At 39.9% G+C, this 13895-nt stretch overlaps 1 protein-coding gene across 4 annotated transcripts in view; it reads left to right on the forward strand.

The window, feature by feature from the left end:
- The window catches only part of hdac7a (histone deacetylase 7a), an 86797-nt gene extending 78151 nt beyond the window's left edge, over positions 1 to 8646 (forward strand). For 3 of the 4 annotated variants that reach the window (XM_080444329.1, XM_080444330.1, XM_080444328.1), the window contains 5 exons: positions 1 to 100; positions 967 to 1100; positions 1700 to 1781; positions 2188 to 2326; positions 3931 to 8646. The exon at positions 1 to 100 is cut by the window's left edge and continues 19 nt beyond it. In XM_080444329.1, coding sequence (XP_080300455.1) covers positions 1 to 100; positions 967 to 1100; positions 1700 to 1781; positions 2188 to 2326; positions 3931 to 3973 — 498 coding nt within the window. In that variant the 3' untranslated portion in view covers positions 3974 to 8646. The remainder of the gene's footprint in view (positions 101 to 966; positions 1101 to 1699; positions 1782 to 2187; positions 2327 to 3930) is intronic. The other variant, XR_013934162.1, reaches the window with a different exon arrangement.
- Positions 8647 to 13895: the final 5249 nt, after the last annotated feature.

Below are 13895 nucleotides of genomic sequence, written 5' to 3' on the forward strand. Positions count from 1 at the left end.
GCCCAGGAGTTTGCTCCCGACGTGGTCCTGGTGTCTGCGGGGTTCGATGCCGCTGAGGGCCACCCAGCTCCACTGGGAGGGTACAAGGTCTCCGCTAGATGTAAGAACAGCACCCTCCCTCATCCCACTGCCCCGACTAGACTGGCTCCTTTTCATTCATTTTGTCACCTTCCCCACTCTCCAGTGGTGGAAAAAGTACTCACATGTTTTACTTACGTAAAAGTATCAATACTGCAATGTAGAAATACTCTGTTACAAGTAAAAGTGTGGAATGAAAAATGTACTTGGGTAAAAGTACAAAGGTATTGGTATCAAAATGTTCTTAAAGTACCAAAAGTAGAAATTATGCAGAATGTCCCATTTCACAAGTTTAAAATACAATGTATAAATTGTATTAAAATCTTCCACAAATCGGTAGATCGGCTATTCAAATGGCCGAAATATATACAGAGCTGAAGTGGTTATTGTACGTTTTGTAATAATAATCAGAATCTACAAAGTAACTAGTAACTAAATTGTCAAATAATTGTAGTGGAGTAAAAGTATAATATTTGCCTCTAAGATGTAGTGGAGTAGAAGTAAAAGTAAATTAAAATTGGAAATACTCCAGTAAAGTAAAAATAGCAAAAAATTTTTACATAAGTACAGTACTTGAAGTAAATGTACCTAGTTACTCTACACCACTGCCACTCTCCCATATCTGTACTATAGCACCACCAGCAGCAGTCACACCCATCCTCAAATCACCTCCTGTGTATCTAGGTGACATTCTCACCTTGACTACTATACTGTGTAGGGTACAATCACAGATCAGTCTCTAAACTCAAGTGTGTGTGTGTGTGTGTGTGTGTGTGTGTGTGTGTGTGTGTGTGTGTGTGTGTGTGTGTGTGTGTGTGTGTGTGTGTGTGTGTGTGTGTGTGTGTGTGTGTGTGTGTGTGTGTGTGTGTGTGTGTGTGTGTGCTGCAGGTTTTGGCTTCCTGACCCGTCAGCTGATGTCTCTAGCAGGGGGTCGTGTGGTGCTCGCCCTGGAGGGGGGTCATGACCTCACAGCCATCTGTGACGCGTCAGAGGCCTGCGTCAGCGCTCTGTTGGGAATACAGGTCCGACTTCATGGATTATACGCACTTATCTACTGTTATATCTGGTCATAGATGTGTGCCATTTGGTGAAGAGATTCCATTGACTAAATCTATAGATTATCTATAGATTATCACAAACATGACGCTTTTTTTTGGTTTTGATCCCTTGAATTGCATTTTCCTCTTAAATTTCACTTCAACCTGAAGCCGATTCTACAAATGCCTTCTAAACCAGTAGATCTCACACTTTCAAGATTTTTCGAAAATGTTCAAGCATTTTCGAAAATGCTATTTTTGAATAGCCTCAATAATCTAAAATGACACTTTCCGCTTTCCCGGTTTGAATGTGTTAAACCCTATAATACACGATGTAAGACAATAATAACCCCCCCCCCCCTTGAAGCAAACAGGTCGCTTCAGATAGATTTTTCAACTTGCGCTTCGGGGGGAAAACGTGAAGTGCTTCTTGATGTTGGGTCTTTACATTGATTTAACATTGATTTACATTGCTTAAAAAAAATCTGGCAATTTGTGGATTTGGTACAACATCATGAACGCATTTCCCTAAAGTGCAGGATGTTTGGAGTAACGTAACATGCATGTGTGTCTCTCTCTTGCAGGAACCGCTGTCAGAAGAAGTGTTATTGCAGAAACCCAGTGCAAACGGCGTGCACTCCTTACAGACTGTCATACAGATACAAAGTAAGTGAGAATGAAAAGAAGTAAGGGAAATACTAAAGGGACATTTTAGGGATTTTGAATCATATACGTATACTGTATAGTGTAATACCCAGCAATCCATGTACTAGTTTGTTAATTCTGTTCTTTCTATAAATGTATTGTCGCTGTCGGGCAGAAACGTCACTATTTTAAAACGTTTTGAAAATAATAATGAAAAAGGGACGGTTTTGGAGAAAAAAATACGCATGCAATCCATGTACCAGTTTGCAAATTCAGTTCTGTCTTTAATTTTATATGAATAATACTACTACTACTAATGTGTGTGTGTGTGTGTGTGTGTGTGTGTGTGTGTGTGTGTGTGTGTGTGTGTGTGTGTGTGTGTGTGTGTGTGTGTGTGTGTGTGTGTGTGTGTGTGTGTGTGTTGTAGGCCAGTACTGGCAGAGTGTGAAGGCTTGCAGCAGCTCAGTGTGTTTGTCCCATCTGGCTGCTCAGAGGAGAGACTGTGAGGAAACTGATGCTGTCAACGCCTTGGCCTCGCTGTCTGTAGGGGTCCTGGCCCGCAAGAGGTACCCACACACACACACACACACACACACACACACACACACACACACACACACACACACACACACACACACACACACACACACACACACACACACACACACACACACACACAATCAATCAAGGAAAGATACAAAATGTCAGATGAGATGCAGCAAGAGTCAACACTTAAACCCTAAATAGATCTATACTATGTCCGCTCCTATGTTCCCCGTACTCTTCGACAAAAATATCTACAATCTGCAAAGCTCACAACGCGTCGACGTGCGAGGCTACGATTGTTTTAAAATCTTAACCCATCTTGAAATTGGGTTGCATAACATTTATGACATTTTATAACATTTTAAAACTCAAATCTTCTCTTCTGGGGGTCCCTTGCACAAAACATTTTCAGATGGGGGTCTGTGGACGGGGGGGTCCTTGACACTAAAAGGTTTTGAGAACCAACTGCACTACAGGATTAGTGCCCCGGCAGAACAACGAACCAACACACATGTCCTCCGTCTCAGCTGTCCCAACGCCTCCCGGTTGTTTTCTTCACTGTGTCAAAGCGTTTGTAGTGGTTCCAGTTGTGACACGGCTCTATGATGCTTGTTATTCCACCAGACGTGTTCTTTAGACGCGTCCCAGAAAGAAACGGACCTCCGCTCCGCACTTAACCCATTAAGACCTGACGCCCATTCTACAAATGTCTTCTAAATCCTAACAGTTTTCTGAAAAAAACGTATGTTGCTAAATATCAGTGGTGCTCAAACCTTTTCATGTCAAGGACCCCCAAAATTATATTTATTTGGCCGCGGACCCCCATCTGAAAATATTTTGTTCCAGGGACCCCCAGAAGCAAAGATTTGAGTTAAAAATGTTGCTTTGAGATAAATATATTCAAAGATTTGCACAAATTTTCAAGATTTTTCAAAAATAGCAAATCTACAAGCTCATAGCGTGGCACGAAGTGAAGCGCTATGAGCTTATATATCTGCTATTTTTTAATAGCCAAAGTATAAAATAATGGTTAAAGTGGTTAAAATATATATATAGCTAAAATCTAAAAAAAATTAAAGAAAAAAACTGGAAAATGACTGTATTTGGGGACCAAAACTCTTTTCACATAATGTGACATCATATTTGTCTATAATAGTGAAGGTGTTTATTTTTTACTGTTTTCAAGCTGTAATTTTGATAGAAGATCAACCCTACTGATCTTCAAAGGACAGGATTATTGCTCAGAAATAGAAAGAAGAACGGTTTGTTCTTAGTTTGACAGAAAAAGTATTTCAACCTTTCTCGTGTCCTTTGACCCATTTACCCCCATTTTAAATCAGGTACTCTAGGGTCCATTCCCCACCGTTCCTAAAAGTTTCACATCATTCATTGTAGCCGTTTTGCAATTAAGTCCCTGACAAACAGAGACAAAAGTGTCATTTATACATCGCACAACAGTGCAAACTGATCTACAAGCTAACAATGCGTCACATCTCGACACGTTGTTAGCTTGTAGATCAATTATTTTAGCCAACCATTGTTCTACGGGGTAAAAATTATTATAAATTAGGCAGACGCTCTCACAAGGTCTCTTTTAACCACCTGCCTTCCTCTCTTCCCAAAGCCTCACTGACGAGCCAATGGAAGATGACGAGGACTCCATGTAAGGAGAAGAACACCCACCCAATCACCTCGCGGAACCCAGCCTTCTGGAAAGTGGGGACACCACCGATGGCCTTGGAGCTCCCCCGTGCTGTCACAGACCTGAGACCACCCACCCTGACGCCACTGAGCCCCGTCGTCCGTCCGTCCACACACATACTGTACCAGCAAACACAACACTGAAACACTCCGAAACGTACTGTCAGCCATCTTAGCTCACACTACCGAAACCTCCAAAACCAAAGACTCGTCAAACCTCCGTGTGCACAAAGGTGAAAGATAGCTGTTGAAACGACCAATCAATTCCGTTGTTCCAGAACGACTGCGGCACCGCAACGATTTAGCAAAGCCTCACCGGAACGGTCTGAATTCCGATACCGATGTTGTTGTTGTTTTTTTTTATGTCTTAAAAGACCGCTTGCAGAGGATCTGTCTGTACGCATACTTTTTTGGGACGGCGAGAAAGGAGGGATGAAAGAGGCGGTGAGACGGAGAGAGAGAAACCGTCTGGGAGACGAGTCCCCCGGGAGACGGACACAGACGTCATCACCATCATCGCATTCGGTTTAACCACTAGAAAGAGTGAAGAAGACAGACAGAGGGGAAGAAGAAAAAACAAAAGGACGACGAAACGAAACAGACAACTGTGGTTTTGGAGAGAAACAAAGAAGAAAGAGGAGAGAGTCAGAGTCTGTGTGTTTTTTTTTTATTGCACTGTTGCATTCCATAATGTGAACCATGAGAAAAATTCCATAACTCTGGGAAGACAAACAAATCTCTCTAGGATTTTTTTTATTTAATTGTCTCTTTTGATGATTTGGATGAAATGTTTTAGTTATTTTTTTCCTGTTGCCCCCTCTGTAATTCCGCTCATATTCTGAGATGTCTTATTAAGCCTTCGACTCGCTCTGTCGATGTGCATTGACCTCAATACTGTGCACATTGGACTTCCTATGAAGTTGTTTTTTAAAACTGAAGAAGACAGTTTAAGGCCAGATTCTTATCGTCATTCCCCCCACGGCTTCTCAAACATGTGTCTTTGATGCACAAACACTTAAAGCTGCAATCCGTAGGTTTTATCTGTGACTCGGGATTCGGACTCGCGTTTCCTGTGTGGGAGAGTAAACTTCCACCGCTCCTCCAAGAGGGCGTCCCCGCTTGGCCCGGAAGAGTAGGGAGACCACCTCTTCCGGATGGATGCACTAGTTATATTGTATTAACATACTCTACCATACAGGTTGGATCATGTTTTATTCATTATATAAGTCCCGGATTGCAGCTTTAATGTCAAACAAACACACGCACGTGCACACACACACACACACACACACACACACACGCACACGCACACGCACACGCACACACACACTCACACACCCTAAATACACACACAAACCGATGATAAACAAATGACATACCACTGCTGTTCATTGAGGACTGTATAGTATTGTTGGTAGAAGTAGCCTTAATGCACTTAATGGACACCACCCAAAGAAAACTGCCTTAAATGTGCACTTAGCAGTGCTGACTGTACAGGGGGCCACATTAGTACTGTTCTCTTAACAACTGTGTCTTAACAAGCTTTTTACCTGTGGACTTACGATATTTTTTATGCAAAAGAAAAAAAGAAATCTTTTTCTAGGTTCCATTTTGGATGTTTTATTTCCATCATGTCCTTCTATAAATGCTGTATAAAGCTGATGAAGTTCCCAAACATGACCCCGTGTTTGTTGTTTTCCGATGAGACATTTGGAAATGTATTTATAGTGGTGATGTTTTTTTAATCTTACGTACAGTAGCGGGTCTTTCTATTGGTCTCTGCTCCCGGCCTTGTTTGTGGAACCGACTCAAGTGCGTTTTCTTTGGATGTGAACATATTTTGTAAAAATGTGGCCGGTTTGAATCAAAGTAATCCCAAATATGCTGACAGCTAGCTTACACAGGACAGTTTGGGTCCATTTGGTTTCAGGATTTTACTGTGTAAGTGCGCAAACATGTCCTATGCTGTGTTCACAATAGCTGCTACAAAAGCTACAAAACGGCCTAGGGTCATCAGCTACAAGTTGCCATTGAAGTGTTGCTCAATACTTTAGTGGACAGCATCAAAGTGTGCGTCAACGACGTGTAGGAGCTACGTGCGAGAGAGAAAATATAAAGGCTTAGAAATGGTGATGGTAAGAAATGAATTGTCCCCAATTACAAGCAGGAGTTGTGTGAAGAAAGACGGGGAGTGGAAATGGTGAAACAAAAACACGATTGGTTGACACTTCACCACGTCATTGGAGCGCTGGGAAAGTTAAACCAGCTCAACGTTTCTTTTGTAGCTTTTGTAGCTTGTCACGCAGCGACAAGTGTTCAGGCGTCAGTTTGTAGCATCATGTCGCTGGCTTCCATTGAAAATCACCTGTGTCGCTAGTGTTGCTAGTGTGAATGTAGAATCATTCTGTGTAGTTAGCTGATGACAGTAGGTGAAGATTTAAACGCAGGCCAAATGAATTGCAAGTTCAACAGGCACAGACTGAGATTGCATTTAGTAAGGGAGGGTGATTTTATCGAATATATTCTGCACCCTATTTTCTGGACATCTGAATGTCGGCAACAAGAAATGTGGTTTATGATGAGCTGTATACAGGCTAATCTTATCTCTCTCGTTTCAAACGTTTGAGCTTAAAAGTGAGAAATCGAGTGAGAAACATGCATATATGGCAATGGTCAATACCTGTGATTGGCCAACCAACTTGAGAAAAAGAAACATGTATGAGGATAGACCGACAGAATGACAAGAGCTTTCCTCATTTTATAATAGGATATCACCTGTTCCACAGAGCTGACAAATGTACTTTAGTGTTGCAGACTTTGAAGTAGCAGTCAATCAAACGTAGAAAGTAACTTGCAGTTTAACTCTGCTGTACGTTTGTCTCTCAGCTGGACTACAAATTAATTTGTAATTGGCAATGGTTAAGATCTATAACTAGTTGGCCCTTAATCACATGAACCCTAGCGTCCCTATCCTGGGGGTGAACATTCAGCGGAAATGGCACGTCCACAAGCTCGTAGATTGACTATTTTCGGCCGAGATATTCAGTGTATAGTGAAAACAGGAGAGGGCCTAATATAGAGACCTGGGGGACTCCATCCAGTGCATGTAGGGTCTAAGTGGTTAATGTACTAAACTGTATGTGTTGTACACTGCAAAGCCCTTAGTGTTAGAATGGACCTGTAAGGGTCTATTTTTACCTTTACAGGTACATTTTTCACACTTAGATTCACAGTATATGAACACCTTGGGTTTTGCTGTGTGTTGCTGTGTGGACTCTGGGCATCGTCTGCCCATCAGAAGGATTCGCAGAACGTCTAGTACAGTGGTTCTCAAAGTGGGGTCCAGCGGGTCCCCAGCAAAATGTTTTAATATTGTATCAAAATCAGTTTAACCACTTATAGCCGCTCTACAAGCTCACAACGTGTCCCAAAGAATTGGCATATTTTTTTAAACATTTTAACAACGCAAATCTTGTATGGGGGGGTACTTGGCACGACATATTTTTCAGATGGGGGTCCGTGGTCAAATTCATATTAACTTGGGGATCCTTGACATGAACAAGTTTGAGAACCACTGGTCTAGTACTGTATATTATCCAGTAAAACAATGTGAGTAAACAGGAAGCCAATGCAGAACTCCCCATTTGACATGCTTGATGCTCTATGGTTGCTAGGGATGCAACAGTTAATCGAACTAATCGATTTCAATAATTTTTTCCAAACTAGCAGATCTTCAAGCTATCAGCTATTTTCGCAAATTTTGCGCAAAAAACGTTGTACAATAAAATATAAAACAGGGCTGTTAATCAGACTAATCGTTATAGTTGATTACAAGATGAAATTTTTGTTATGATTTGTGAAAAATGTGCTTCAAGATTAGTCGATTCATCGAAAAAGAAAATTGACCGAAAGTCGCTGTTGCTCCACCCTCAAGAGGAATTATTTATATGGAAGGACAGATGTGAGGTTCAGGGGTTCTGCAATGGCTACCAGTGTACCTAAAAAAACAACAAAAACAAACAAAAAAATACGAATGTCAATCTTCCATCCATAGGAATTTCTGTACAGCACACCGAGTAGGTGCATCTGTTATCTATGAAGTAGTGTGTGCGCGTGCGTGCGTGCGTGCGTGCGTGCGTGCGTGCGTGCGTGCGTGCGTGCGTGCGTGCGTGCGTGCGTGCGTGCGTGCGTGCGTGCGTGCGTGCGTGCGTGCGTGCGTGCGTGCGTGTGCAGACTGTGTACATGTAGATATGTACTGTATTATATTCCGTGGGCTGTCTTAATGGCCAGTGCCTCAACTCTTAATTGCCTTTTTATTAATGATGTCATTTTGTTTTATTACGTACTCCTTAAAACCAGACACTGTACATAGAAACTCAAGACCAAAATACACACAAAGTCACACACGTGCCTTGATGCGTTCAGTAGTAAATGTGTATTGGTAGCTCTTCACTAACTGGACTTAAATCCACATCTAAACAAAGTCTTTGCTTTGTACTTTCCTTTTGTTCTTACTTACCTCTACATGTTAATGTTTTTCCTCTTTATATTTCCTATGTGTATGTATAGAAAGATTGTCTATTTTGTATTGTTATTTTTTTGCCTTCTTAATTAAACGAAATTTCAAAATTTGACCTTATTTTGTGGTTCTGTTTTTTCTTGTCACATCTTAACCCAATTTCTCAACTTTTTCAAGCACTAGCAGATCTGATGTGATGTGTTGTTGAGAGCTTGTAGAGTGGCTATTTTCACTACTTTGTACATCAAAGTATAAAAATAGGGCATAACCACTTAAACCCTATATGGTTGGCCGAAGTCCCTCAGGGCTCTGTACTAGTGTCTTTTCTGTTTTCTGTAATTGTGGGGAAAGCTTTCGCTGAAAATAGCCGATCGACAAGCTCACAACGCAGACAGGGCAAGAGATCAGATTAAACACTGGAAATTCAGGCCAATATTATGCTAAGTACACTCAATACAGCACAGTATGTACAACAAGCAACTTCGCCCAGCTCCTGTTATTCTTCACACCTGCTACTTTTTCAGCAGTTATGGAGAAACCGTTCTCATTTCCATGTAATTATCATTTTTTTTTAAAGCAACTGATATTTAGATATGGACTAGTATGTAAATATCTAAAGTTGTCCCTTATCTGTTGCCCTAGCTCAGGTCCATAAGCCTGAAGGAGTTATGGACCAGAGCTACTGTTGCCCTACGTTTACGTGGTTAAACATCAGACTGTTAATTGGCAACCAATAATAGTGACAGCAGATACCTACAGTATTTCAAACACTGGGTTTATAAGTAATTCTGACTTTATATCTCAGAATTCAGAGAATTTTCCTGCCTCTCTCGCACGCACGCACGCACGTACACACGCACACACACACACACACACACACACACACACACACACACACACACACACACACACACACACACACACACACACACACACACACACACACACACACACACACACACACACACACACACACACACACACACTACTTTTGACACACTGCTTTTGACCTAATTGATACTCATGCTCTTGATTTTCTGTTTGAAACAAACACTAGCAGTTCACTTTCTTCAGCAAAGAGTAACATTTGTAACTGGGTTGTGTCAATTGATATTTTTCAGAAGATTATGATAATATATAATTAAATGTGTATTAAAACAACAGAATAACCCTCTATTGCAGTGTATTAAAATTTGTCAAAATCATTTGTCAAAGATTATTTAGAAAACAGAGGTTTTCTCAGCATTATGTCCCATCAAAAACATCCAAGAAAATACATCTAGAGATAATGCAAATAAAATCTATTTTCATTTGATATTTTAAATAAAGTAAAAAATAAGATTTTAAAATATGTTTTAAATTTGTCATCTTGCCAGCCCCATTTTGTAAACACTACTCTCTCTCCCCATTTCTCTTTCTCTCTTCCCTTTTCTCTTGTTCTCTCTTCCATCCCCTCTCTTTCCTCATCACCTTTTTGATAGCTGTAGGTTGACTGATGGACTCCATCCTCTGTTTCACTTCTCTATATGAATCACTCATCTTCTATTGATCGTTCTTGATAATCTGTCCTCCCCCTCTCTCTCTTCTTCTCTTTTAACCACTTAAACACCAGCATCCGTATTGGGGGGAAAGCTTTCGCAAACAATAGCAGATCGACAAACTCACAACGCGTCGCAGCTTGTCGATCGGCAATTTTCAGCGAAAGCTTTCCCCACAACAACAGAAAACAGACATTACACTGGTACAAAGCCCTGAGGGACTCCGGTCAACCATAATAGGGTTTAAGTGGTTAACCCTCCAAGACCCGCAGTTGTAATATTACAACATTTGTATTTTATCAAAAACATGGTATAAATCATTTGTTTTCCTGTTATTCTTTCACCTAAACATCATCATTGGATCCTATTGTTTAGTCTTGCAATGTCATTGGCCGGGATATTTGCATATAAATACCCCCCACAGAGGCAGGAAAAGTCACAACTTGAAAATCCTTGAAGGAAGAACAATCTCTTTTTCACTGGACAGGATTTCTCACAAAAAAGTAAGTAAAATGTCTGCAATAATTTTTTTGGTGATCATTAGAATGTCTAGAACATGTACATATGATATTATTGGGAAAGATATCCCCCAAATGTAAATTAGAGCATGCTTTATACTTGTTGTTTTTTTACAACTCTGGGTCATAGTGGTAGCAAATAGCAATGCCACCTGTTCACCTGGCTAAGTGGAGTCTTATAGTTTTCACAATACATTTATACAATTATGTGTATTTTCCCCACATTGCATTACTATATATATATATATATATATACCACAAATAACCACAAACATTACCAAAATGTTTTGCTAAAACATTATAGGCAATGAAATGTTATAACTTATAAGCTAAAGCAGTATATTTGTCTTCGAGTACAATTGGTTAAAACATACAAATTGGTATATGTGTGTGTGTGTGTGTGTGTGTATGTATATATATATATATATATATATATATATATATATATATATATATATATATATATATATATATATATATATATATATATATATATATATATAAATTTGTATATTGTAACCAATTGTACTCGAAGACAAATATACTGCTTTAGCTTATAACATTTCATTGCCTATAATGTTTTAGCAAAACATTTTGGTAATGTTTGTGGTTAGCAATCAGTGTATGGTAATTGTTCATATGGGAGTCGCCCAGTTAAGAATCTCTCATCATTGTTCATGTGATGGGTGTTGGGATTGCCCATTTACAGTCATCCCCAATCCCTTTGTTAGGCTAAGCATCATCATTCATCACTGATGGTGCTAAGTACCATCATCACTGATGCCACTTGTGAGGATAAGCAAAGTACAATAGGTTGGCCAGACAGTATTGTGTGACTTGTGAAATATGTACCTGCAGTGAGATGTGCTAGTAGTACTAATGTACTAATGGTATTTCTTTATTTTCATTTCAGAATGCCACAAGCAAGGAGAGAGCCTCGCTTCACTGCAAGGGATGTGTTGGATATTGTAATGAATGGAGAGAGTGATGTGGACATCGACTTTACTGAAACTGATGAAGAGTCGGATGAAGAGGCCTGTGGAGAGGAGTCCAAAGAAAACCATCCACCCAGTGAACCCAGTGAACCCACTGACCCACTGACCCACTGCCCCCCCCCCCAACCGGCCAAACACGCCAAACCCAGTGAAAGATATCAGTGGCAGAAGAAGACCTTCATCAGCCCTAATACAGACTTTTCTGGTCCACCTTTGACTGAAGATGTGAGTTCACTCCACCACACCAGAATGCCACAAGCAAGGAGAGAGCCTCGCTTCACTGCAAGGGATGTAAATCCTAAAAATTGTGTTCAAATTGATGGATGAGAGGGGGTGCCCGTTTCATTTTGAGCAGGTGTGAATTGGTCTTCGGTGGAGGGCTGTTTGCATCACATTGTGACCAGTGTATATTGTAATTAGGTTTCTTTAGTACATTCATTGTACTGTTTTTCATTTTGTTCTTTTAATAAAATCAAAATTCTTAAAAATATGGCTTATTGATGTTATTATTCATAATGTACTGTTCTGAGGCCCAATATTATTCATAATGTATACTGTTCTGAGGCCAAATGATAAACCATAACCATATAAATGAACCCTTAAGTTGTTTTAGTGAAGTATATAGACATTTGCCATGCTATTCTGACAGTGAGTAAAAATGGCCTATAGGAAATTCTGCTACCCGTTAGACCCACTGTTGTAATATTACAACATTTCAATAAAACCTTACGAAAACATTTTTTTTTAAAAAACATTATATTTTCCTCTCCAGAGTACTCCTAAAACACCATCTGAAAGGTTGATTATTTTTTTTTGTAAGTAGAAATATATCCGGGTCTTGCAGGGTTAATCCAGTGCTATCAGACCAGCCAAAGCTATTCCAAAGCCAAGCATTGAACTAGATGAATATATACTGTAGTTGGCTGTGACTATGGGACTTACAGTGCAGTTAACACTAGTAGTAGTATAGGGGTGGTTGTATTGTTCTATGGGGTCAAAGGTCACCTATTCATAATTTCAATTCTATTGTTTATAGGTCATAATTCTTTTGTTTCATAGAACAAAGGATTCTTTAGAAATCTGATATGGGGGTTATGGGAACCATGAGGAGTGGGGGGCTGTCTGGGGTGAGGTCATACAGGGGTGAATGCATTGTGTACATTATGTCTTTTGTTAAGTGTTTTATTATTACCCCCCCTCTATCATCAATTACCTGTCGCTCAAGTCTCCATGTAATATCTTATTATTTGTCTAACACACATCATTTTGATTGTGATTAAATGTCTGTGCTCAAGCAATGCCCCATCCTGGGGCTGCTAGTGGTTAGTGGCTTGTGACGTCTAAAGACAGAGAGAGCCTGCCATTCCAGTCAATACAATGCTTGACAGTGGAGGCCCCTATTTCCCCAACAATAGAATGAATGTGTTTTGTTTGTGTGTGTGTGTGTGTGTGTGTGTGTGTGTGTGTGTGTGTGTGTGTGTGTGTGTGTGTGTGTGTGTGTGTGTGTGTGTGTGTGTGTGTGTGTGTGTGTGTGTGTGTGTGTGTGTGTGTGTGTGTGTGTGTGTGTGTGTGTGTGTGTGTGTGTGGGTGTGTGTGTGTGTGTGTGTGGGTGAGTGTCTGGTGTGTGTGTGTCTGGACTGGATGGAGAGGTTTTGTCACAGACAGCATTAGTATTGTATATAGTAATTAGCCTACATCTTATTGCCTATTTTAGGGTTTATGGGTTTTATTCAGGAAATAACTTTAGAACATGTTTAATGTAGTTAAAGCGATTGCTTTAGGTGAAGATGATATAGTATTTTATACTATCACTTCCAATACATGGGCACCAGGGTTTAAAAGCGGTGGTTCTATGGTCCTTTGGTGTGTGCATATAGTCAGTAAATTAAAATAATTGTTTAATATCTGACATGACTGAGCATGTCTTTTAGATCACGATATTTAATTTAAATGGTTTACTTCAATATATTTTATTATGGCAGCCTACATCTTATAGCCTATTTTAGGGTTTATGGGTTTTATTCAGGAAATAACTTTAGAACATGTTTAATGGAGTTAAAGCGATTGCTTTAGGTGAAGATGATATAGTATTTTATACTGGCACTTCCAATACATGGGCACCAGGGTTTAAAAGCGGTGGTTCTATGGTCCTTTGGTGTGTACATATAGTCAGTAAATTAAAATAATTGTTTAATATCTGACATGACTGAGCATGTCTTTTAGATCACGATATTTAGTTTAAATGGTTTACTTCAATATATTTTATTATGGCAGCCTACATCTTATAGCTTATTTTAGGGTTTATGGGTTTTATTCAG

This window comes from Gymnoscopelus braueri (genome assembly GCF_963280865.1).
Source record: "Gymnoscopelus braueri genome assembly, chromosome: 12".
Lineage (NCBI taxonomy): Eukaryota > Metazoa > Chordata > Actinopteri > Myctophiformes > Myctophidae > Gymnoscopelus > Gymnoscopelus braueri.